Source organism: Triticum urartu, chromosome 7 (assembly GCF_003073215.2).
Source record: "Triticum urartu cultivar G1812 chromosome 7, Tu2.1, whole genome shotgun sequence".
Classification (NCBI taxonomy): Eukaryota; Viridiplantae; Streptophyta; class Magnoliopsida; order Poales; family Poaceae; genus Triticum; species Triticum urartu.
The window spans coordinates 29416559-29442011 of record NC_053028.1 but is presented as its reverse complement, the minus strand read 5'-3'; the positions used below and the strand labels follow the sequence as shown (position 1 = coordinate 29442011).

The 25453-nt window shown below is 42.7% G+C and overlaps 1 protein-coding gene across 1 annotated transcript; it reads right to left on the bottom strand.

Moving 5' to 3' along the window:
- Window positions 1-12710: 12710 nt before the first annotated feature.
- On the bottom strand, window positions 12711-19093 carry LOC125520199 (T-complex protein 1 subunit alpha-like). Its single transcript, XM_048685039.1, has 17 exons — window positions 18898-19093; window positions 18737-18801; window positions 18478-18567; window positions 18302-18388; window positions 18149-18208; window positions 17977-18027; window positions 17785-17880; window positions 17383-17448; window positions 16670-16887; window positions 16346-16442; window positions 15826-15912; window positions 15335-15469; window positions 15128-15232; window positions 14504-14632; window positions 14312-14415; window positions 13118-13208; window positions 12711-13032 (listed from the first exon to the last, which is right to left on the bottom strand). Exons 1-17 carry the CDS (start codon window positions 18968-18970, stop codon window positions 12949-12951), a joined length of 1638 nt encoding a protein of 545 aa, XP_048540996.1. The 5' UTR covers window positions 18971-19093; the 3' UTR covers window positions 12711-12948.
- Window positions 19094-25453: the final 6360 nt, after the last annotated feature.

The following is a 25453-nucleotide window of genomic DNA, read 5'->3' as shown; positions in this document are numbered from 1 at the left end:
ACCGGAGACATGTCTCGGTCATGTCTACATTGTTCTCGAACCCGTAGGGTCCGCACGCTTAAGGTTACGATGACAGTTATATTATGAGTTTATGCATTTTGATGTACCGAAGGTTGTTCGGAGTCCCGGATGTGATCACGGACATGACGAGGAGTCTCGAAATGGTCGAGACGTAAAGATTGATATATTGGAAGCCTATGTTTGGATATCGGAAGTGTTCCGGGTGAAATCGGGATTTTACCGGAGTACCGGGAAGGTTACCGGAACCCCCCGGGAGCTAAATGGGCCATGATGGGTCTTAGTGGAAAAGAGAAGAGGCAGCCCTACATGGGCTGCGCGCCTCCCCCTTCCCCTAGTCCTATTAGGACTAGGAGAGGTGGCCGTCCCCCTCTCTCTCTTTTCCCCCTCCGCGAATCCTATTCCAACTAGGATTGGGGGGGAATCCTACTCCCAGAGGGAGTAGGACTCTCCTGGCGCACCCCTTGTGGCCGGCCAGCCTTCCCCCCCTTTGATCCTTTATATACTGAGGTAGAGGCACCCTAGAACACACAAGTTGATCCACGTGATCTATTCCTTAGCCGTGTGCGGTGCCCCCTGCCACCATAGTCCTCGATAATACTGTAGCGGAGTTTAGGCGAAGCCCTGCTGCTGTAGTGCATCAAGATCGTCACCACGCCGTCGTGCTGACGGAACTCTTCCCCGACACTTTGCTGGATCGGAGTCCGGGGATCGTCATCGAGCTGAACGTGTGCTCGAACTCGGAGGTGCCGTAGTTTCGGTGCTTGATCGGTTGGATCGTGAAGACGTACGACTACTTCCTCTACGTTGTGTCAGCGCTTCCGCAGTCGGTCTGCGTTGGGTACGTAGACAACACTCTCCCCTCTCGTTGCTATGCATCACATGATCTTGCGTGTGCGTAGGACAATTTTTGAAATTACTACGAAACCCAACAATGGCATCCGAGCCTAGGTTATTTATGTTGATGTTATATGCACGAGTAGAACACAAGTGAGTTGTGGGCGATATAAGTCATACTGCCTACCAGCATGTCATACTTTGGTTCGGCAGCATTGTTGGACGAGACGACCCGGACCAACCTTACGCGTACGCTTACGCGAGACCGGTTCCCCCGACGTGCTTTGCACATAGGTGGCTTGCGGGCGACTGTCTCTCCAACTTTAGTTGAACCGAGTATGGCTACGCCCGGTCCTTGCGAAGGTTAAAACGGAGTCTATTTGACAAACTATCGTTGTGGTTTTGATGCGTAGGTGAGATTGGTTCTTGCTTAAGCCCGTAGCAGCCACGTAAAACTTGCAACAACAAAGTAGAGGACGTCTAACTTGTTTTTGCAGGGCATGTTGTGATGTGATATGGTCAAGATATGATGCTGAATTTTATTGTATGAGATGATCATGTTTTGTAACCGAGTTATCGGCAACTGGCAGGAGCCTTATGGTTGTCGCTTTATTGTATGCAATGAAATCGCGATGTAATGCTTTACTTTATTACTAAGCGGTAGTGATAGTCGTGGAAGCATAAGCTTGGAGAGACGACAACGATGCTACGATGGAGATCAAGGTATCACGCCGGTGACGATGGTGGTCACGACGGTGCTTCGGAGATGGAGATCACAAGCACAAGATGATGATTGCCATATCATATCACTTATATTGATTGCATGTGATGTTTATCCTTTTATGCATCTTATCTTGCTTTGATTGACGGTAGCATTATAAGATGATCTCTCACTAAATTATCAAGAAGTGTTCTCCCTGAGTATGCACCGTTGCGAAAGTTCTTCGTGCTGAGACACCACGTGATGATCGGGTGTGATAGGTTCTACGTTCAAATACAACGGGTGCAAAACAGTTGCACATGCGGAATACTCAGGTTATACTTGACGAGCCAAGCATATACAGATATGGCCTCGGAACACGGAGACCGAAAGGTCGAGCGTGAATCATATAGTAGATATGATCAACATAACGATGTTCACCATTGAAAACTACTCCATCTCACGTGATGATCGGTTATGGTTTAGTTGATTTGGATCACGTAATCACTTAGAGGATTAGAGGGATGTCTATCTAAGTGGGAGTTCTTTAATTAACTTGATTAACTGAACTTAAATTTATCATGAAACTTAGTACCTGATTAGTATCTTGCTTGTTTATGTTTGATTGTAGATAGATGGCTCGTGTTGTTGTTCCGTTGAATTTTAATGCGTTCCTTGAGAAAGCAAAGTTGAAAGATGATGGCAGCAATTACACGGACTGGGTCCGTAACTTGAGGATTATCCTCCTTGCTGCACAGAAGAATTACGTCCTGGAAGCACCGCTGGGTGCCAGGCCTGCTGCAGGAGCAACGCCGGATGTTATGAACGTCTGGCAGAGCAAAGCTGATGACTACTCGATAGTTCAGTGTGCCATGCTTTACGGCTTAGAATCGGGACTTCAATGACGTTTTGAACGTCATGGAGCATATGAGATGTTTCAGGAGTTGAAGTTAATATTTCAACCAAATGCCCGGATTGAGAGATATGAAGTCTCCAATAAGTTCTATAGCTGCAAGATGGAGGAGAACAGTTCTGTCAGTGAGCATATACTCAAAATGTTTGGGTATAATAATCACTTGATACAATTGGGAATTAATCTTCCAGATGATAGCGTCATTGACAGAATTCTTCAATCACTGCCACCAAGCTACAAGAGCTTCGTGATGAACTATAATATGCAAGGGATGAACTAGACTATTCCCGAGCTCTTCGCGATGCTGAAAGCTGCGGAGGTAGAAATCAAGAAGGAGCATCAAGTGTTGATGGTCAATAAGACCACTAGTTTCAAGAAAAAGGGCAAAGGGAAGAAGAAGGGGAACTTCAAAAAGAGCGGCAAGCAAGTTGCTACTCAAGAGAAGAAACCCAAAACTGGACCTAAGCCTGAAACTGAGTGCTTCTATTGCAAGCAGACTGGTCACTGGAAGCGGAACTGCCCCAAGTATTTGGCAGATAAGAAGGATGGCAAGGTGAACAAAGGTATATGTGATATACATGTTATTGATGTGTACCTTACTAATGCTCGCAGTAGCACCTGGGTATTTGATACTGGTTCTGTTGCTAATATTTGCAACTCGAAACAGGGACTACGGATCAAGCGAAGATTGGTTAAGGATGAGGTGACGATGCGTGTGGGAAACGGTTCCAAAGTCGATGTGATCGCAGTCGGCACGCTACCTCTACATCTACCTTCGGGATTAGTATTAGACCTAAATAATTGTTATTTGGTGCCAGCGTTAAGCATGAACATTATATCTGGATCTTGTTTGATGCGAGACGGTTATTCATTTAAATCAGAGAATAATGGTTGTTCTATTTATATGAGTAATATCTTTTATGGTCATGCACCCTTGAAGAGTGGTCTATTCTTGTTGGATCTCGATAGTAGTAACACACATATTCAATGTTGAAGCCAAAAGATGCAGAGTTGATAATGATAGTGCGACTTATTTGTGGCACTGCCGTTTAGGTCATATCGGTGTAAAGCGCATGAAGAAACTCCATTCTGATGGACTTTTGGAACCACTTGATTATGAATCACTTGGTACTTGCGAACCGTGCCCCTTAGGCAAGATGACCAAAACGCCGTTCTCCGGTACTATGGAGAGAGTAATAGATATGTTGGAAATCATACATACAGATGTATGTGGTCCGATGAATATTGAGGCTCGTGGCGGATATCGTTATTTTCTCACCTTCACAGATGATTTAAGCAGATATGGGTATATCTTCTTAATGAAACATAAGTCTGAAACATTTGAAAAGTTCAAAGAATTTCAGAGTGAAGTTGAAAATCATCGTAACAAGAAAATAAAGTTTCTACGATCTGATCGTGGAGGAGAATATTTGAGTTACGAGTTTGGTGTACATTTGAAAAATTATGGAATAGTTTCGCAACTCACGCCACCCGGAACACCTCAGCGTAATGGTGTGTCCGAACGTCGTAATCGTACTTTACTGGATATGGTGCGATCTATGATGTCTCTTACTGATTTACCGCTATCGTTTTGGGGATACGCTCTAGAGACGGCCGCATTCACGTTAAATAGGGCACCATCAAAATCCGTTGAGACGACGCCTTATGAACTGTGGTTTGGCAAGAAACCAAAGTTGTCGTTTCTAAAAGTTTGGGGTTGCGATGCTTATGTGAAAAAGCTTCAACCTGATAAGCTCGAACCCAAATCGGAGAAATGTGTCTTCATAGGATATCCAAAGGAAACTATTGGATACACCTTCTATCACAGATCCGAAGGCAAGACTTTTGTTGCTAAATTCGGAAACTTTCTGGAGAAGGAGTTTCTCTCGAAAGAAGTGAGTGGGAGGAAAGTAGAACTTGACGAGGTAACTGTACCTACTCCCTTATTGGAAAGTAGTACATCACAGAAAACTGTTTCTGCGACACCTACACCAGTCAGTGAGGAAGCTAATGATGATGATCATGAAACTTCAGAACAAGATACTACTGAACCTCGTAGATCAACCAGAGTAAGATCCGCACCAGAGTGGTACGGTAATCCTGTTCTGGAAGTCATGTTATTAGATCATGATGAACCTACAAACTATGAAGAAGCGATGGTGAGCCCAGATTCCGCAAAGTGGCTTGAAGCCATGAAATCTGAGATGGGATCCATGTATGAGAACAAAGTGTGGACTTTGGTTGACTTGCCCGATGATCGGCAAGCAATTGAGAATAAATGGATCTTCAAGAAGAAGACTGACGCTGACGGTAATATTACTGTCTACAAAGCTCGACTTGTCACAAAAGGTTTTCGGCAAGTTCAAGGGATTGACTACGATGAGACCTTCTCACCCGTAGCGATGCTTAAGTCTGTCCGAATCATGTTAGCAATTGCCGCATTTTATGATTATGAAATTTGGCAGATGGATGTCAAAACTGCATTCCTGAATGGATTTCTGGAAGGAGAGTTGTATATGATGCAACCAGAAGGTTTTGTCGATCCAAAGGGAGCTAACAAAGTGTGCAAGCTCTAGCGATCCATTTATGGACTGGTGCAAGCCTCTCAGAGTTGGAATAAACGTTTTGATAGTGTGATCAAAGCATTTGGTTTTATACAGACTTTTGGAGAAGCCTGTATTTACAAGAAAGTGAGTGGGAGCTCTATAGCATTTCTGATATTATATGTGGATGACATATTGTTGATTGGAAATGATATAGAATTTCTGGATAGCATAAAAGGATACTTGAATAAGAGTTTTTCAATGAAAGACCTCGGTGAAGCTGCTTACATATTAGGCATTAAGATCTATAGAGATAGATCAAGACGCTTAATTGGACTTTCACAAACAACATACCTTGACAAAATTTTGAAGAAGTTCAAAATGGATCAAGCAAAGAAAGGATTCTTGCCTGTGTTACAAGGTGTGAAATTGAGTAAGACTCAATGCCCGACCACTGCAGAAGATAGAGAGAATATGAAAGATGTTCCCTATGCATCAGCCATAGGATCTATCATGTATGCAATGCTGTGTACCAGACCTGATGTGTGCCTTGCTATAAGTCTAGCAAGGAGGTACCAAAGTAATCCAGGAGTGGATCACTGGACAACGGTCAAGAACATCCTGAAATACCTGAAAAGGACTAAGGATATGCTTCTCGTATATGGAGGTGACAAAGAGCTCGTCGTAAAAGGTTACGTTGATGCAAGCTTTGACACTGATCCGGACGATTCTAAATCGCAAACCGGATACGTGTTTACATTAAACGGTGGAGCTGTCAGTTGGTGCAGTTCTAAACAAAGCATCGTAGCTGGATCTACATGTGAAGCGGAGTACATAGCTGCTTCGGAAGCAGCAAACGAAGGAGTCTGGATGAAGGAGTTCATATCCGATCTAGGTGTCATACCTAGTGCATCGGGTCCAATGAAAATCTTTTGTGACAATACTGGTGCAATTGCCTTGGCAAAGGAATCCAGATTTCACAAGAGGACCAAACACATCAAGAGACGCTTCAATTCCATCCGGGATCTAGTCCAGGTGGGAGACATAGAGATTTGCAAGATACATACGGATCTGAATGTTGCAGACCCATTGACTAAGCCTCTTCCACGAGCAAAACATGATCAGCACCAAGGCTCCATGGGTGTTAGAATCATTACGGTGTAATCTAGATTATTGACTCTAGTGCAAGTGGGAGACTGAAGGAAATATGCCCTAGAGGCAATAATAAAGTTATTATTTATTTCCTTATAATCATGATAAATGTTTATTATTCATGCTAGAATTGTATTAACCGGAAACATAATACATGTGTGAATACATAGACAAACAAAGTGTCACTGGCATGCCTCTACTTGACTAGCTCGTTAATCAAAGATGGTTATGTTTCCTAACCATGAACAATGAGTTGTTATTTGATTAACGAGGTCACATCATTAGGTTGAATGATCTGATTGACATGACCCATTCCATTAGCTTAGCACCCGATCGTTTAGTATGTTGCTATTGCTTTCTTCATGACTTATACATGTTCCTATGACTATGAGATTATGCAACTCCCGTTTACCGGAGGAACACTTTGGGTGCTACCAAACGTCACAACGTAACTGGGTGATTATAAAGGAGATTACAGGTGTCTCCAAAGGTAGATGTTGGGTTGGCGTATTTCGAGATTAGGATTTGTCACTCCGATTGTCGGAGAGGTATCTTTGGGCCTCTCGGTAATGCACATCACATAAGCCTTGCAAGCATTGCAACTAATGAGTTAGTTGCGGAGATGATGTATTACGGAACGAGTAAAGAGACTTGCCGGTAACGAGATTGAACTAGGTATTAGGATACCGACGATCGAATCTCGGGCAAGTAACATACCGATGACAAAGGGAACAACGTATGTTGTTATGCGGTCTGACCGATAAAGATCTTCGTAGAATGTGTAGGAGCCAATATGGGCATCAGGTCCCGCTATTGGTTATTGACCGGAGACGTGTCTCGGTCATGTCTACATTGTTCTCGAACCCGTAGGGTCCGCACGCTTAAGGTTACGATGACAGTTATATTATGAGTTTATGCATTTTGATGTACCGAAGGTTGTTCGGAGTCCCGGATGTGATCACGGACATGACGAGGAGTCTCGAAATGGTCGATACGTAAAGATTGATATATTGGAAGCCTATGTTTGGATATCGGAAGTGTTCCGGGTGAAATCGGGATTTTACCGGAGTACCGGAGGTTACCGGAACCCCCCGGGAGCTAAATGGGCCATTGATGGGCTTTAGTGGAAAAGAGAAGAGGCAGCCCTACATGGGCTGCGCGCCCCTCCCCTAGTCCTATTAGGACTAGGAGAGGTGGCCGGCCCCTCTCTCTCTTTCCCCCTCCGCGAATCCTATTCCAACTAGGATTGGGGGTGGGGGGGGAATCCCTACTCCCAGAGGGAGTAGGACTCTCCTGGCGCACCCCTTGTGGCCGGCCAGCCTTCCCCCCTTTGGTCCTTTATATACTGAGGTAGAGGCACCCTAGAACACACAAGTTGATCCACGTAATCTATTCCTTAGCCGTGTGCGGTGCCCCCTGCCACCATAGTCCTCGATAATACTGTAGCGGAGTTTAGGCGAAGCCCTGCTGCTGTAGTGCATCAAGATCGTCACCACGCCATCGTGCTGACGGAACTCTTCCCCGACACTTTGCTGGATCGGAGTCCGGGGATCGTCATCGAGCTGAACGTGTGCTCGAACTCGGAGGTGCCGTAGTTTCGGTGCTTGATCGGTTGGATCGTGAAGACGTACGACTACTTCCTCTACGTTGTGTCAGCGCTTCCGCAGTCGGTCTGCGTTGGGTACGTAGACAACACTCTCCCCTCTCGTTGCTATGCATCACATGATCTTGCGTGTGTGTAGGAAATTTTTTGAAATTACTACGAAACCCAACACTAAAGCCCCTATTACAGGGGTGGATTTAGATATTCTACTTCCTTACTTCTTGCATATCACAATTTTCATTGAAATGGGCATTTTACAAGGGGGAGTTCACTTGCATGAAGTTGCGCAAGACCGAACGGCATGGAAAATGTCACGCATATGAGCTAGCGGTCAATCAAGCATTCACTCCTTATAGTTATTTTTTATATTTTCATGTTAAGTATTGTTTCAAAAATATGTCATGCATGGAAGTTGGTTTTTATTATTGTTTGAAAAACTCCACATAAGCAACCACATCCGCATTGTTCAGTGTTGCCACCCATTCATCATATGGAATAGATCGAGACACATAAATCACACATGAGGAAGTACTTCCACTGATAATTCGTTATTTTGAAAAAAAAAATGGTGGTAATACTACTATGATTTCCTATTTAATTGTGTTTTATGTCCTAAGTGGCCATCTCTTCTGCGTGTGAAGTTCCATTGGGAGTGGGAGATTTCGGGGGTTGGAGGTCACCTCAAAGTCTACCACGAGTGATCGATGTCCTATGTACTAAGGAAAATAGTCTGAGTATGATCGTTCGTGCATCGAATATGATGTTGATTGTTCTTCGTGAACGCAAAAAAAATAGTGTGCGCTACATTTGCTTTGAATCACTTCTCCTTTTTAGATACTCCTTTCACTGAACTCATTAGACTGGACCAAGATTAACCAGTTTTATTTATGCACGCAACTACCAAGTGGCGCTGCACGTATGCCCGCGTGTGGCGCCCTTCTAGCCATCCATTTTACATGCATGAAGGGAAAAAATGCCAACTGCTCAACGCTAGGGCATCGTCTTGGCCATTTCCTGCTAGACTGAGCACGGGTGTGCGTGAGTTCATGGTGCCAAATCATCCCACTTTGATCCCCCACCTCCACCTCTCTCTGCCGCTGTCACTTTACCATGTGCTTCTTCTTCCTTTTCAAGACACCAAGTTCACCATTGCACATCGGATCTAGGACAACTACCAGGGACAAAAGGGGGGAGAGGGTGAGGTGAAAAAACATATCCAAGGCAATTCCATAAGGTAAAGAGAGACAAGTACTCAGTGAACAGATAAACATGATTAGTTACCTGTTACAAGTTTTTTGCTAGGTTATGAACTGTTTAGTTGCCAGATTACAAAGTACATAGTTGCATGTTTGTGCATACTTGGTTTTCATGTTAGAAAATGCTTATGTGCCAGGATGAAGAGTAACTGGTTGCCAGATTACAAGTGCTCGATTTTCTGGTTAGAAAACGCCTAGTTGTCTACATCGTACCTAGTTGCCATGATGAAGGGTAACTGGTTGCCAGATTACAAGTGCTTGATTTTCCAGTTAGAAAACGCTTAGTTGTCACATACATCATACCCAATTGCCAGATTTGAATTAATATGTAGTTGGCAGGTTACATAGTAGTTGGTGGATAGAGTTTGGTGTGACTCCCCTAAACACCATGGTTCAAGAAGAAAAAAAAAGAAAAATGAAATAGAAGAAGTGAGAAAAGGAAGCTCCAAACAAAGATGGGATATCCAAAGATCCTAATCATATCCTAGATCCATTTTTTGGTCATCCTCGATTGCCGGAGACATCCACCATTAGGACCTTCTCTACATCTGTGATGGAGCGCATAGTGTCGAGGCTAATAGATGGATTAGTTTGTACAGAAATAAGGATGTGTGGTGGATGTATGGGAGGATGTACAAAGGTGATGATAGACATGGAGGTGTATCTGTGGGTGGAGGGGAACATGCTAAGAGCGACAGGAAGAGGGGGAGAGACAACAACGCACGAAAGATAGTGGGTGGGGTTGGGGGGTCACGTCCGCCAGAGAGAGCTAGCTATGTGAGGATAAGGTTAATTGTGTTTTGTCCACATGACGGACTGCAGGAATTGTTGCGTTTTGCCACCACACAAAAGGAGTGAGGTGCACACGCCTTAACTTAGATTTTCCTTTATTTATAGCATATATATATACTCTCAAAATGTAAATAAATTGTTTTAAACTGAGTAACAAAACTGTGAGAAAAATCATTAAAAAATATGGTTTAGATTCCAAAATAGTTGTGCACATAAGTATAGTGACAATAGTGAATGTTATTGGTTTGACGGATAGCATATATCATTAAATACAATAGAACGTTGTTAGACGGATGACATATCCTGTACGATTTTGACACGACGCAACATATCAAGCCGTCTAGGCGTTGAGGATGTCTAGCACCGTTGAATCCTTTGTCGTGCGTAGGTCGGCTGGCAAGTATCGTCTGGAAAGCAATTTCGAATACAATATTAGTATCATTCTTAGCGTATCTTTAAAAGGCATGGGCAGGGCGTCTAATGTAAACATAAGTGCTCATATTTTATTTCAATAAACTTAGTAGTTTTTAAACAGCTTAAGAATTATCAAATACAACTGAAATAATATTTTGTTTGACATATCATAAATGGTCAAGTGTGAGTTCAAAATATTCTCACCTATTTATATTGAACTTTTATTTCTTCATAACTCAATTCGTCACTAAATTCATGTTATATTTGTATTGATATGTTATTCGATATATACCATAATTATAAATATTTTTAGGTATAGCAACACTTTCATTATAAACATGGGCATTTATATTAATACTTGGTTTTTTCATATAGTTAATGTATTTCTCATTCTAAAAGATTTTCTAGTGCCAAAGGGGAGTGTATTTTTTGCAAATAATTGTCCATAAACTTTTGTTGGATGCTAAAGAAAATATTTGCTTTAACCAAAAATCTGAGCAAATAAATAATATCATATTACTCAAACTATATACGCCCCATAATGTATTATAGTGAGTTCGCATACATCTAAATAAACTATTAAAGTGGTTTGGAGAATATTTTAAATTGTATGTATCTAGCAAATAACTTGGTGGAGGTTCCTGGAGTACAAAACTACTATCGTGTATGTGTAACTAAATAGATAATTCTAGAGTGTATAAAGTGTCAACTAGTAATATGTACTCGAAACCCCATTTTCGCGCTCTCTTGTTAAGGATGCTTGTTTCAAATTTGACCCTCGAGGCTAAAACCACACAGTTCATAGCATCCATGTGTATTATGAACTTGAACTTTCATATGTTTTAATGTTGGTCAGTTCATTATTATTATTATTATTATTTGACAATGATTCTCCTTAGAGAAAACTAGTGTCGTGTGCCTCTACATGTAACCCCATTTCAAAAATACCATCAAATTTGCTTCTCTCCAACTCGCACAAAAACAATACAATCCACATGAAATCAACTCAATCCAGTAAGCTTTTAATCCACAGGCTAATATCAAAAATCATTCGTCGTTCCAAAAACAATGGTTATCCAACACCATTACCTTGCTTGTGTCTGTTACTATGGTATCACTCATTTGTGTACCCTGAGTCCTTGTTTGGTATTGCTGTGTTTCTAGGGATTTGTGGACATTATCCCCACCAAACAGCAAATCTCCACTTATTCCTAAAATCAAGTTTGGTTCTACTGTATTGGGCTAGTTTAATCCCCACCTTTCCCTATCCCCACCTAACCCGAGAGCTCCTCCCCAGCGCCTTATGCGCCCGTTGACGCAACTGGCGCCCACTGCACCACGCTAGTGGGCCGGCCCATAAGAATGCAAGGCAGTGCAAAAAATGTATTAATGCGCAGAAAAACTACCCGAGAAACTAAATCTTGATAGGATTCAATCCTGCGCCAGTTAGCTCCAAAGCTTGGTGGCCAACCAATAGACCTATTAAGCTCTTGTTGATAGATTGCAACACGAAACCTCTAAGAACTAGCTTTATACGCGCTTTTTAGAAAAACAGGCTTTCTTTTGAAAAGAAATATGACAAATTTTGAATGTCCACATATTTAAAAAAAATCATGAATTAGAAAAAAAATCATGTATTCAAAAACGTTCACAAATTCAAAATTTCATAAAACTGAAAAAGTTCATCAGTTTTCAAAAAAAGTTCATCGATTTTCAAAAAAAGTTTATCGACTTTGAAAAAGTTCACCGATTTTCAAAAAAAGTTCAACGATTTTCCAAAAAAGTTCATCGACTTTGAAAAAAGTTCACTAATTTTCAAAAAAAGTTCATCGAGATTGAAAAAAGTTCATCAACTTTGAGAAAAAAGTTCATCAATTTGAAAAAAGGTTCATCACATTTGAAAAAAGTTCATCGAATTTGAGAAAAGTTCATCGAACTTGAAAAAAGTTCACCGATTTTGTGAAAATTTGGTCACCTTTAAAAAAGTTCACTCATTTTAATAAGAAAGAGAAAAGAAACAAAGATAGAAAATGAAACAGGGAAAACAACTGCCTTTTCTGCGTTAATATATAAAGAAAATAAAAAGAACCACCATAGCACATGTGGTTATCTGGTTAAATTGGTTGTTGTGATGGCTACCTAAATGAACGGGTGTGGTTCGAGTAGCGGCTGGAGCACCTTTTTTCGGGAATTTTTAAGAAACAGGAAAGCAAGATGGGCCGGCCCGCTATAAAACCAAGTGTACAGGGGGGTGTGCGCCTTGTACCAAATGGCCTGTATTATTGGGGGTTGGGGTTGTACGACGCAGCCTGCTGACTTAAACACGTACGTACAAAGCTTAGACCAAAAGCTGCTGGATGTATCATTGGAAACTACACGTAGGAAACCTAGCCAGCTGAACTAGCGATAGGATTCATCGGACGGCCGCATACAAATGAGTGGTCAAATTAGCCGGTATGACAACCAAGTTACTTGCAAGAACTGTCAGCAATGCCCTACGGCTACAGGCAAAATTTGCTTTCATTCATAAGTCCTTATCCTACCCACATAGAGCGAAACACACAGCATTACACCTTCATGCATCGATCTTCCATACAACATTCTAGAAGAGCGTGTGCTAACGCAAGTCGGAAAAAGAAAACCACAACCAGCAGTCTAAGAGCCTATAGCAACTAGCCATCGCGTAACAAACAGCGACCAGATGGTAAAATGGCATATGGCTACTCTTCTTGGCCAGACTCTTCCTTGTCGAGCTTGATCATGTCGTCGATCCTCACAATGGTAATGGCTGCTTCTGTGGCAAACTGCAGAGCAAAAAGGTATATGAGATGTAACATGGATCTCGGCATAAGCAATGTGGGTGACAAGCGAATAAGTTAACCAACCAACCTGGATGATCTTCACTTTGCTCATTGCTGGCTCGATCACGCCATGTTCAAGGTTGTTGCGGATTACACCTTTTGTCAGGTCAAGACCCATGCTGCAGCAAATTCAAACAAAGTTGAAAATGTGCAGTAGCAGAACAAAACAGAAAATGGACAAATATATTGAATTACGGAAGTAAAAAAATCTAGTAGCCATCACTGTTACCAAATTATGCATCTAGGTGCGCACTTCCCCAATGACAATTCAAAATTTAAATCATAAGTATTCTGGTACTCTACAAAAGAAAGCTCAAGTGGACACTGAGATGGATCTTGCGGTCTCCTGTACAGGAAACCGATGGCAATATTGTCTATATATCATTGCTCAACACTGCACATCTCAGCCCAGAGTGCATAACTATTTTCCTCAAGAGGGTGGTAATAGCCTTCAAGGCAAGGTTCACGAGTCGTTCCAAGGTTGAGACTCATAGACTAATCGTGACTAGTGCTGGACTAATCGACATGGTACTGTAATACTCAACTATTAATACCTAGTAGTAGTATGTAGTACATACTAACAGTACAGTATGCAATAAAACCAGAAATGCTATGCGACGCTCGCCAGGCCCAGCGCCACGCAGCACACCCCCCCCCCCCCCCCCCCCCCCCCCCCCCCCCCCCCCCCCCCCCCCCCCCCCCCCCCCCCCCCCCCCCCCCCCCCCGCCGCCCCCCAGCGGGCCCATTTGGGCCCTAGTGGCCACCCTACTTAGCCGCCCAGTCACTGTAACCCTAGCTCCCAATTGATCCCATTGCCACCGCGAGCACCATCAGCACGGCAGCACAAGCGCGCGACCCGCGCCTCCCGCCGGTCACCGCCATGCATTCTCCTCTCCTCTATCTCTCTTCCTTCTCTCTCGTCTCAGGGCCGCGCGCGCCTACGTGTCACGAGCTCTGGCCGGGCTGGGTAACTTATCACCTCAAAATTTTGATTTGCTCCACTCAAATAGCTCGACTAGTCCACACTAGTCTGTCGACTGCTCGACTCGACCAAGTAGTGTACACGAGATTTGTAGTCGACACTCAAGTTGCAACTCGTAGACTAGTTTGTCGACTAGTCTCGACTAGTCCCTCAACTCGTAATCAGTGCTTCAAGGCCTATGTAACAGAGCGGAGCCATAATCCGCTCAGATCTTTAACAGAGATAAATAAGTCCAAGTACCTTGATAAGTGCTGCTTATCAGCATTTGTTTGAGCTTTATTATGATATGCCCTAAGTTGTGCAACAAGGTCAGTTGCATCTTTTGCGGCATTAACAGCGAGGACCTATCATCACACAGCCATACTCACATTAGTATATCATCATGTGGTTCAGTATGCAAGTATCATATGTACGAAATATAACTGATCAAACCTTCGGTATGATCAACAAAGATTCTGCAAATTCAGCAATCGCCAGCTGTTCCCTGGATCCAAGAGTTGTAGCAAGATTCTCCAGGTACACAGATAATGCAGCTTCTACAGCACCGCCCCCAGCAACTACCTGCATGACCAATGTACATGCTAAATACACTACCTACAAGAAAACAGCTTACAGAACTACATTCACCGACCAGGAAAGAAGATCTAATGTTAGCATATTATGCAAAATGGCGAACGAGAGATGCAGATACTACGGAATAAAGTGCTACATTCAAATGATGGCTTTTAACTGTTCCTATTCTCCTTCAAGCATGAAAAAAGTTCTCAAGAACGGGTATTGCAGCTTTTGGAAACAAGGCCTCAAAAAAAATTACAAAAAAAAAAAAAAAAGATTGCACTAGTATGGATCGGCAACAAACATGATATAGAAAAGAATCTTAAATATCAAAATTGGGAACGAGGAAGCAGCAGCTAAACTTTTAACTCAAAATCACACTTAGTAGCAAGAAAAATGGTAAACAAAGACAAAATAAGATTAATCTCACACACCACATAAATCATGACAACAGGGAACCAACAAGGCAACTACTAAAGCAACAGCAGAAGAAGGATTTACCGTATTGGATTCCAAAGTTCTCTTCACAATGCACAGTGCATCATGCAAAGACCGTTCAATCTCATCTAGCATGAAGTCATTTGCTCCTCTAAGTATAATGGAGACCTGCATAAAAGAAATGTAAGTGTGATGCCTCTAGCTTTGAAACTAATGCTTACATCATTAATCGTAGTATAGCTAGCTCAACATTGGCATGAAGATACATACTGCACTTGTATTCTTTGTGCCTTTCACCAGAATTATTTCATCATCAGAAATCCTTTCCTCAACAACCTCACTGGCATGTCCAAGGAATGATGGATCAAATGTTTCTTCACCCTCCATGTCAGCAAAAGTAGTCACCTGTAGGCTCTTATTACTTTAGGGTACTGACAAGCAATTCATTTTGGCTTGAAAAAGTAATTATTTTCATTATTACTTGGGAATATCGATGATAGAAGTTGTTTTTTTATTAATATAAAGTCATACTGTAATACTCCCTCCATGTCATTTTGGGACAGAGGGAGTAGATTGGTAAGCTGCTACGCTGGAATAGCATATATTCGAAACAGAAAATCATCAAATAAATGTATTCCAGTATTGCAAATTTAGTAATATTTCAACAAAATCAAGTCATGAATGAGATTAAAGACTGTAAATTATGAAAATACTCCTTGATCATAACTATCTAACCGGCAATATGAAGAAATAAGGCATACCATTGTTGCACCTGTAGCCTTGGCAACATGGCGCAAGTCCTCCTTGCGGACACGTCTTACTGCAATTGCTCCAGCCTCAACAAAGTACTAAAATAATGTTTCAGCACATGAGATTTAGTTAGTCAACAGGAAGTGATATCCACATACACCACAACAGCCCAGTACATCTTTTCAAATTCATAACAACCAAATCATATGAAACGAACACTTCTGAGGACAAACACTTGAGACTGAGTACTATTGACAGGGAACGGAAGGTAGCAGTGATATGATGATAACTGTAGTATAAAAGATTCTGCCGTAAGGCTAAATTAACAAACATATGATGCTAACTGTAGCATAACAGATTGTGTTTGCACCACCTCAAAAGTACCAGCAGCTAAGAAGAATGTGAAATTCAGTACTAACGTGGACAAGTTCAACCAAATACGTAAATTGTCTATGTTCTGGCAAACAGTATACAGAACTATATCAAGGATAGGAACAGCAATCTGACTCTACCTGAGGTATGAAAACGTACCTTCAATGACATATCATCAATTCCCTTGGTGGTAAATACAACATTAGCACCAGCCTTGAGAACTTTCTGAATTCGCTCCTTTGTTATGTCAGATTCTCTGCGGAAAGAAGCAAGGTGTTAGGTATATGATATTGGGTACCCTAAGATAGAAGATAAATTGATTGTGAATAGCGAAAAGCATGAAGACCTATCACAGGAAATGAGAAACAAACATGATAACTAAAAGAGCACATTCATTGAAGATTAATTCTGGACATAACAAAAGGAAATATATAATGAGATACAAACTACTCCTCCGTCCCATAATATAAGAAATGCATATACCTCTCACGGATCTTCTCAAGTTCCCTTGGATCGGATACAAGGACTTGAACACCCATTTGCATTTTCGTCTTCTGAAGGTTGAAATCAAGACAAGCAATTCTAGCAGGGGTTACTCTGGTAGGCATTCCTTGAGCTGCACGGCCAGTGTTCAGCGCATAACCATTCAGCAGGTAACTTTCCTTGGCACTTTTACCATGAGCTTTCAAAATATTAATACTCTGCAGAATAAAAAACAACCGTTTAGAAGCAAAATTGTAAGTGGCACAGATAACAATTCCCCTAACAATGTGTTGAACAAATCAAACATCATGTCCAGTACATAAGAAAAGAAGGCATTACAATATTAATACGGGAGAACAATTTTAAGTAGCAGTAGAATTGATTATATTAATATCATGTAAAAGACAGCCCAACATTAAGGTAGATGTAAGATTACTACACACTAGCACAATGAATATCAAGATGTCCAATACACCCAGCAGGAAAAGACCAATGGTGCATAAAGCAAAACAACAGCACAAACTGGTAGAATAAAAAATTTGCCTAAAGAGTCCACACAAGGGTGTAAAACTTATATCTACATTCAGAGAGAAGGTAACCAGCAACCTAAATCTACAATTGCAATAGCAAAATTGACATGCCTTGACATATAGCAATTACGAATACAAAATTTTGATTTGATGTAGTATTGTAACCAAATGCACTTTGCTTACCTTGATTGGATACTTCACTTCTCCCTTGGAGTTTGTAGTCTTCACAGCTTGAACTGCTTCTACAACCTAAGAAAACCACTGCCATGTCAATTAAATATCACATTGTTTTAGCCAAAACTAATGGAAAGACAACGGAACACATAACATTTGGTTCCAAATATGAGAAACTTGTCAGATAGACACCATAACATGGCAGCATTATCAAAATAAATAATAGACCGGCCAGCTGTAAATGCATGCATGGACTAAATAACTATTTGCGGTTCAACAAATGCCACCAAAATCAAATATATGACAACTATACCACCAGATTTCACTATTTCTGAGCTCCACTGTGCACAGATGTGTAAAAAAGAATGCATGATTAAGAAACCAGAAGTACACATGACCATAGGAACTTACCAGATTTGCAAAGAAATTACCATCCGTGGTAATCAGTTTCGAGGACATGCTAGTTTTAGCACAGTTAATAAGGGAGTCTTTTCCAAGTCTATCCACCTAAAAGTGTAGACGAATATTCATGTTAGCATGAGAGTGGGCATGGAATGGAACAGAATTGTACTACAATTTGTTCTGCATAGATTATTCCTTTACCTTGACAGACAGCTTTTCCTCAACATACTTGCAAGCTTCACGCATAGCAAGCTGGTAAGAGTATGAAGGTAGAAGGTAAGTATTAGTAATGTAAGACATTACATGTTTTCTTCAAAATGTTCAGTCAGAATGGAAGAGATACTGCTACAAACATATAATTATATAAGCTTACCCTGTAGCCACTAATAATAGAGGTCGGGTGAATCTTATTCCTCACAAGTTCATTGGCTCTCTGGCAAAAAGAAACAGAACAGCATGTGTGAGCACAAATAGCAGGGAAACTCATGAGACAAGAAAAAATTGGCACTAAAGCTCTTTCCATCACCTTGAGCAACTCTGCAGCAATGATGACGACAGAGGTAGTCCCATCTCCAACCTCCCGGTCCTGGAGCTCGGCCAGCTCCACGAGAACCTACAGACAAATGGAACCACAGCAAAATGTAAGAACAAGGCAACGGTTCACACAAGACAAGGTCAGCTATGGCTGCCAGGCATCATTACCTTGGCGGCCGGATGATCGACCTCCAGCATCCTCAAAATGGTGGCCCCGTCGTTGGTGATCGTGACATCACCAATATCATCCACCAGCATCTGCAGGTCGCATACGCTAACTTAGCAGATTGTAAGAAGGTGTTTCTAATACTTATAGGGGATCCAACACCTATCTATCTATTTCACTGATCCTGACGACGCAACTACCGTACTTGACTAGTTGAGTAACAGGGCGTCGATTACAGAGTGGGAGGGGAGGGGAGGATACCTTGTCGAGCCCGACGGGGCCGAGCGACGACTTGACGATGTTGGCCACCGCCTGGCACGCCGACACTGCAGCCAGATGAGATTGAACGGCAAATCAAACCTAGATCTCGCAGCACGCCACGCGATCCCGCGGCGCGAAAAGCGGGAGGGGGGGGGCGTTACCGTTCTGGGTGCGGACGTCCTGGCCAGACTGGCGCTCGCCCATGATGTCGGGGACCTGGGCGGTGATCGCCATGGCGGCGGCGGCGGCGGCGGCGGGGAGGGCGCAGTGGGACTGGAGAGTTCGAGAGGAGGGAGGGAGGAGCTCTCAGCGCTCGAGGGAATGGGGTGGCTTCGGTGCGGAGGGCGCTATTTATGGGCCGTCGTCGGCCCGTGTTCGCGGGCCAGGTAGGCCGCTTTCTTCAGTCCTTTGGCGCGCGCTCTGCTTCTTGCCTCTCTTTTTTTTTCTGCACATGTGGTTCTTCGGCCTAGGCTAGGAAGGGGTGCGCGGCCACTTTTTCCTCCTATCCTTTTTTCTGATTGTTTTCCTCCTTCAAAAAAAAAAGTTCTTCTTGACGTACCCTTCAAAAAAAAAAGTTCTTCTCAACGTAACGGTCTGAGAAAGATAAAGCATGCAATCTAAACGCCTCGACCACGTTCTGTATCCTCAGGCCCCTCTTTCGTGGTGGGCGAACGGCGAGGCTGCTTGGGCAGCTTGGTGTCCAGAGCTCCGGGAGCGGCGGCTGGAGTTCAGGCAGTGGCTGATGTGGCGGTTGGTCCTCGCGTGTTGGTCGGGTGCAGGGACGCCGGGTGTCTAGCTCGGAAGTGATGGGCAGCTCCTGTAGTGCTGCTTGGGGACGCCAGATCGGGCTGGATGTTGGATCTGGCTCTCGGTGCCGGCTGGCTCATGTGTGGACGCCAGATCGGGTTGGTGGCCGGATCTGGCTCCTGCGGTGGCGGAAGGTTGGGTCTTGGCGGACTGCAGGGCACTGTGGTGGTGCTGGCAGAAGCGGGAGTGCTCGGCGCGATGTTGATGGCCGTTCCGGCTTACTGTCGGTTTGTGTGACGATGGAGCTGATGGAGCTTCATCTGTGAGGTGTTGCGGCAGTGGCGGAGTGAACCGGCATGGACGGTGTGCCTTTCTTTGGTGTGATGGGATGTAGGTATGCGACAATTCAGACAAAAGTCTTTGCTCTTCTTTGGTCGATGCCGGCGATGACAGCGCCCGTGGGTGTCGCTCCCCTCCATAGAAGCATCGCCGTGGTATGCCGGCACCTCTCTCTCTTCCACTTGGTTGGTTGTCTTCAGGCAAAAGCCTAGGTTCGGATCCAAATCGATGATGGCGGTGTCTTCAATGTCATTCTTCTCTTGGAAGCATTACTTTTGAGACATCGGCTTGGAGATTCTATGTTGTGCTCCTTTGGTGCTCATCGCTGTTCTAAGTTGTTCGTCAGGGACGCTATGTACGCCGTCACGGGTGAATCCAAGATAGCGACTTTGTTGAGGTTGTCTGAGTTCCTCCATCCGCCTGCCACCTCTTTTAGGCAATCAATGGTGGTTGGGTGCGTCGACAGATATAGTCGTTTGGAGTTGTTGCTCTTTGAAAGTGATCGATGTTGGTTGAGACGCGGCTTTGTGACTCAGTTTAGGACAGACTCTTTTGCGTTGGAGTTGTATTATGTCTGTTTTGTGTTAGACTGGTGTTTGCTACTCACCCCCAGGCTGTGGTGGGAAATTGTCTGGATTTCTTGTAATTTACCCTTCGCCTTCTATAAAACTAAGGCACACAATTCGCGTGCTCTAAAAAAAGATAAAACATATTACGCTCTCAACGCCTTTCCAGTTCTTCATTTTTTTCCTCCTTCTTGTTTCCGCTTTCCCCACTCCTCTTGTCGTTCCTATTGGATTTTAAAATTTTAGGATGTGTTTAGGGCACATCTAGATGTGCTCTAGTTATTGCACATCTAAGTGAGTGAATCGAGCATAAAGAGGAAAAGAAAAAAGAAAAGAAAAAATCCACACGAATCTCAACATAAAATCAATGACATAGGACTTAGATGTGCAATACTTATTTCACATCTAGATGTGCTTTAGCAAAACTGAAAATTTTATTAATAAAATCTAAATAACTTCCAAAAAGATCGGAACAAACTTTATAAGAAAATCCTCAACTTTCAGAAAATTCAATCAAACTTTAAAAAAATTCCTTCATTTTCAGAAAATTTGAAACAACTTACAAAAAAGCCCTTAACGTACTTCAATTTTAGAACAAAATTGTTAGAAAAAATCTAGAACTTTCACACAACTTCTCAGTATTGGTGTATGACTAGTATTTGTGGCGCTGCGGTAATTAATTTTGTCACTGGTGGGTGATACGTCTCCAACGTATCTATATTATGAAGTATTCATGCTATTATATTATCCATCTTAGATGTTTTATATGCATATATATGCTATTTTATATGATTTTTGGGACTAACCTATTAACCTAGAGCCTAGTGCCAGTTCCTGTTTTTTCCTTGTTTTTGAGTTTTACAGAAAAAGAATATCAAACGGAGTCCAATTGACGTGCCAATTTTGACGATTTTTTATGGACCAAAAGAAGACTCCGGAGTAAAAGAGTTGGGCCAGGAGAGTCCAGAGGCGTCCACGAGGGTGGGGGGCGCGGCCCCCCCCCCCCCCCCCCCCCCCACGCGCGTGGGCCTACCTCGTGGACACCTCGGGCACCTCCTTGACGTGAGACCGATGCCAAAAATTCCGATAAATACAGAAACCTCGGAAAATTAACCTAGATCGGAAGTTCCGCCGCCGCAAGCCTCTGTAGCCACAAGAAATCAATCTAGGCCCTCTCTGGCCCCCTGCCAGAGGGGGCCATCATCACCGGTGGCCATGGAGGAGTATCCCGGAGAGGCCATCATCACCATGGAGGCCAAGGACCAGAGGGAGAACCTTTTCCCATCTAGGGGGGAGGCCATGGAGGAGGAAGCACAAGGGGGAGAACCTCTCCTCCTCTCTTCCGGTGGCGTCAGAGTGCCATCGGGAGGGGAATCATCGCCACGGTGATCGTCTTCATCAACATCACCATCATCATCATCATCATCCTCATCTCTTTTATGCGGTCCACTCTCCCGCACCCCGCTGTAATCCCTACTTGAACATGGTGCTTTATGCCACATATTATGATCCAATGATGTGTTGCCATCCTATGATGTTTTGAGTAGATATCTTTTGTCTTTGGGTTGATTGATGATCTAGATTGGTATGAGTTGTATGTTTTACTTTGATGCTGTCCTATGGTGCCCTCCGTGTCGCGCAAGCATGAGGGGTTCCCGCTGTAGGGTGTTGCAATACGTTTATGATTCGCTTATAGTGGGTTGCGTGAGTGATTAAAACACAAACCCGAGTAAAGGGGTTGTTGCGTATGGGATAAAAGAGGACTTGATGCTTTAATGCTATGGTTGGGTTTTATCTTAATGATCTTTAGTAGTTGCGGATGCTTGCTAGAGTTCCAATCATAAGTGCATATGATCCAAGTAGAGAAAGTATGTTAGTTTATGCATCTCCCTCATATGAAACTGCAATAGTGATTACCGGTCTTGTTAACAATTGCCTAGGACAATTTCGCACACCGATCCACCATTATTCCACACTCGCTATTTATAATATTTAGTAATATACTCTAACTTTATGATAACAACACCTACTTTTATATTTTAGCTCTCCAATATCATACAAAGTTATCCTCTCCATACCCACAACATAGTTTTATTTCTTGTTTCTAGTTGGAAGCAAACGTTCGGTGTACGTAGAGTCGTATCAGCGGCAGATAGGGCTTGAGAGAATATTGCTCTTACCTTTAGCTCCTTGTGGGTTCGACACTTCATACTTATCACTTCCACCTTTGGAAATTGCTACGATGATTCCCTGCACTTGGGGATTATCAGTGGGTTTGACCTTGGTGGAGTTGGTGCGTCTATCATCCCCACTAGTTAATGAAGGTTCCAAAAATCCACGCCTGTAGTCTTCCACGCCCCATACATTCGTGGCGTTGGTTGTTGGATTTCCTGACATGCACTCTTGCTGCACCGGCACAAACAATTTTAAACGCTAATTTGGTCATGAATCTAGTGTGAAACCAAATAGGTTTCGAGTCCATACTCTCCCTATTGCACTATAAATAGCAGGGTAGGTTGTTTGACAAGAGCAAACTCTCTCCCTAATCTTTTTCTCCCACCGAAGCTCCAACCACTAGAAGAAGTTTGTCTGAGAACGAGCGATGGCAGCAAACAACAGCGTCGTTCATGTGGTGCCAGGCTTCGTCCCCAACTCCTCCTGGGTTCAAGCTAAGATGAAGAACGTTATAGCAAATCATCATGATGGTTTATGATGGAAAAACACGTCACGGGCAATGCCAGCAGTTTGAGTGAGAACGATCGAAGGGTTGGCTTGTAGAGTTAACTGATAGGGAGCACCTAGTTTTTTTTTCCTTGAGCGCAATGACAAGGAGGATCTTGGAGTGGCGAGGTCGACAAGGGGTGCCTATTGCAGACGACGTAACAAGCACCCATGGAGAGCGCCGGTCTTGGGTGTGTTCAAGAGACAAGGCAAGTCAATTTATGCACCCAATATGTGCTTATGACACATGTTTCTCCTTGCTCTATCTCCTCTTTACTTCCCTAGTTGTGTTAAAGTTCACGCAGCTACGCAAATTTGTGACATCACAATCAATTTGTAATACTTGTGCTCATCCATCCATAGGCGGCCCCAGTTTGGACCAAACTAAGACAATGATGACATAGAGTGGTGGCTATGCGATCACAACAGAGGAAGCGAAGACGGAGGTTCCACAGTATAGGAGGGTTAAGATTAGGGGTGTGGAGGATTTTCGCCAGCGGAGAAGATCACACAAGCACAATGGGGTTAGAGAGATGGCCAGGCGGTCTAGAGGTGGTGGTTGTTGGTGAGAAGATCACCCAAGCACAAGGGGTTAGAGAGATGGCTAGGCGGTCTAGAGGTGGTGGTTGTTGGGTGAGGAAAGTCACTGTACCTTCACTTTTTTCATGGATGAGACACAAATTGCCGGTAAATTTTTATCATAGACGATCAAAAGCATCAGCCACTACCTCACCGTGATGCCTCCTTTGAAGTTTGAACATGACTCTGTTGATGGTATATGCATACCCATTGCCGGTGGTGTGTCCCTCTACTTCTTATCTTGTAGAACGCGTCGAATAGGCACCAAAACGCCTAGTCGGGCCTAACTTATTTTTCTGTCTAGCCATTTTTGTTTTTTCTTTATCGGTCTCTTCTAGTTTTATAGTATCTTTTAGTTTTTTATTTCTTCAGCTTTGATTCGGTTTTCACTTTATATTTTGTTTCTTTTCTTCCTTCCATCTCATAATTCTTTTTTTCTTTTATCCAAATTATTCATTAGATTTTCTACTTCTTTGATGTATCCAAAAATACATGACAATGAATATAAATTCGAGTTTACTTGAACTTTTCAAACATGTGATGAGTATTTTATTTCACACACAAATATTTTCTTCCAATTTTAATAACTTTATCTTAAAAGTAAATAACCCCTTTTCATACATGAATATAATATTTTATGTAGATGAATTTTTCTAAAATATGTGATGAACATTTATTTCTTACACATGAAGATTGTCATCAAAACCTATAAACATTTAAAATACATGAATATACAATTTTATACTTGAACAATTTTTATACGTGATGACATTTTATTCATACATATGAACAATTTTATTTGCGTACATAAATCTCTTTCATTTTCCACTATAATTTTCCATTTTTCAAACTGCTATTTAGGACATTATATTTTTTCCATTTCTCTGTATTACTGCACACCCTAATCTCGTCAATGCCTGCATGTTCTTCTCCATACACAAGTAAACTAGATAAAGCCCGAGAGCATAACATAAACTGGTAAGGTGCGAGTGGGACTCCCTCCGGTGAGGGTAAACTCTTTAGTTTCTTTGGAATTGTGTCAAACAATATTTCACTCAAGAAAATAGAAAGGCATTCTGAAGTTGGCAGTCATGTGTTTTTGAATTTATAGCCCTCAATCTTCAGTTGTCTAGAGAGCTAATCACAAATTATCCTTCAAGTACCGTGGGGCATATTTGGTTGCTAGAAAGATTGGAGAGTTAGCATATCATCTGGATTTACCTATTTCCCGCACAATCCATCCAGTTTTCCATGTCTTCCAGCTTAAGCAATGTATAGCTCCTCCTTCCCGTGATGCCCTTCTTTAAGTTCTTGTACATAATATGCAGCTCCAAGTCTATCAACTTGGTTATCTTATCATTCCACAAGTACTCGTTCAATGGAGTGACACTGATGCTATGACTGCTACCTGGGAATAGCTCGACTCTCTTCGACATCAGTTTCCTCTATCTGTGGGGGCAAGCGGGTACCGAATGAGGGGGATTGTCAAGGGAACTAGCTCCATCTAGGATTCAAATGCATGTAATGGGTTGGCGGTCCGACTCAACAAAGAGCAGCGAAAACCGAAATGGCTTGAAGGCTAGAATTGGGTTTAATGACCTTGTAAAAGTATAACGATATAAATAACTAGCTACTAGCTTTGGTTTAACTTGGCAATGGAGGGCTTGCATGTGCATGATGATGTGAATAGCTTGCATGTGGTGGAAAAGTGGAAGGGTTGCATGCGCTTGACGATGTGGAGGGCTTGCATGTGGTGGAAAATTGA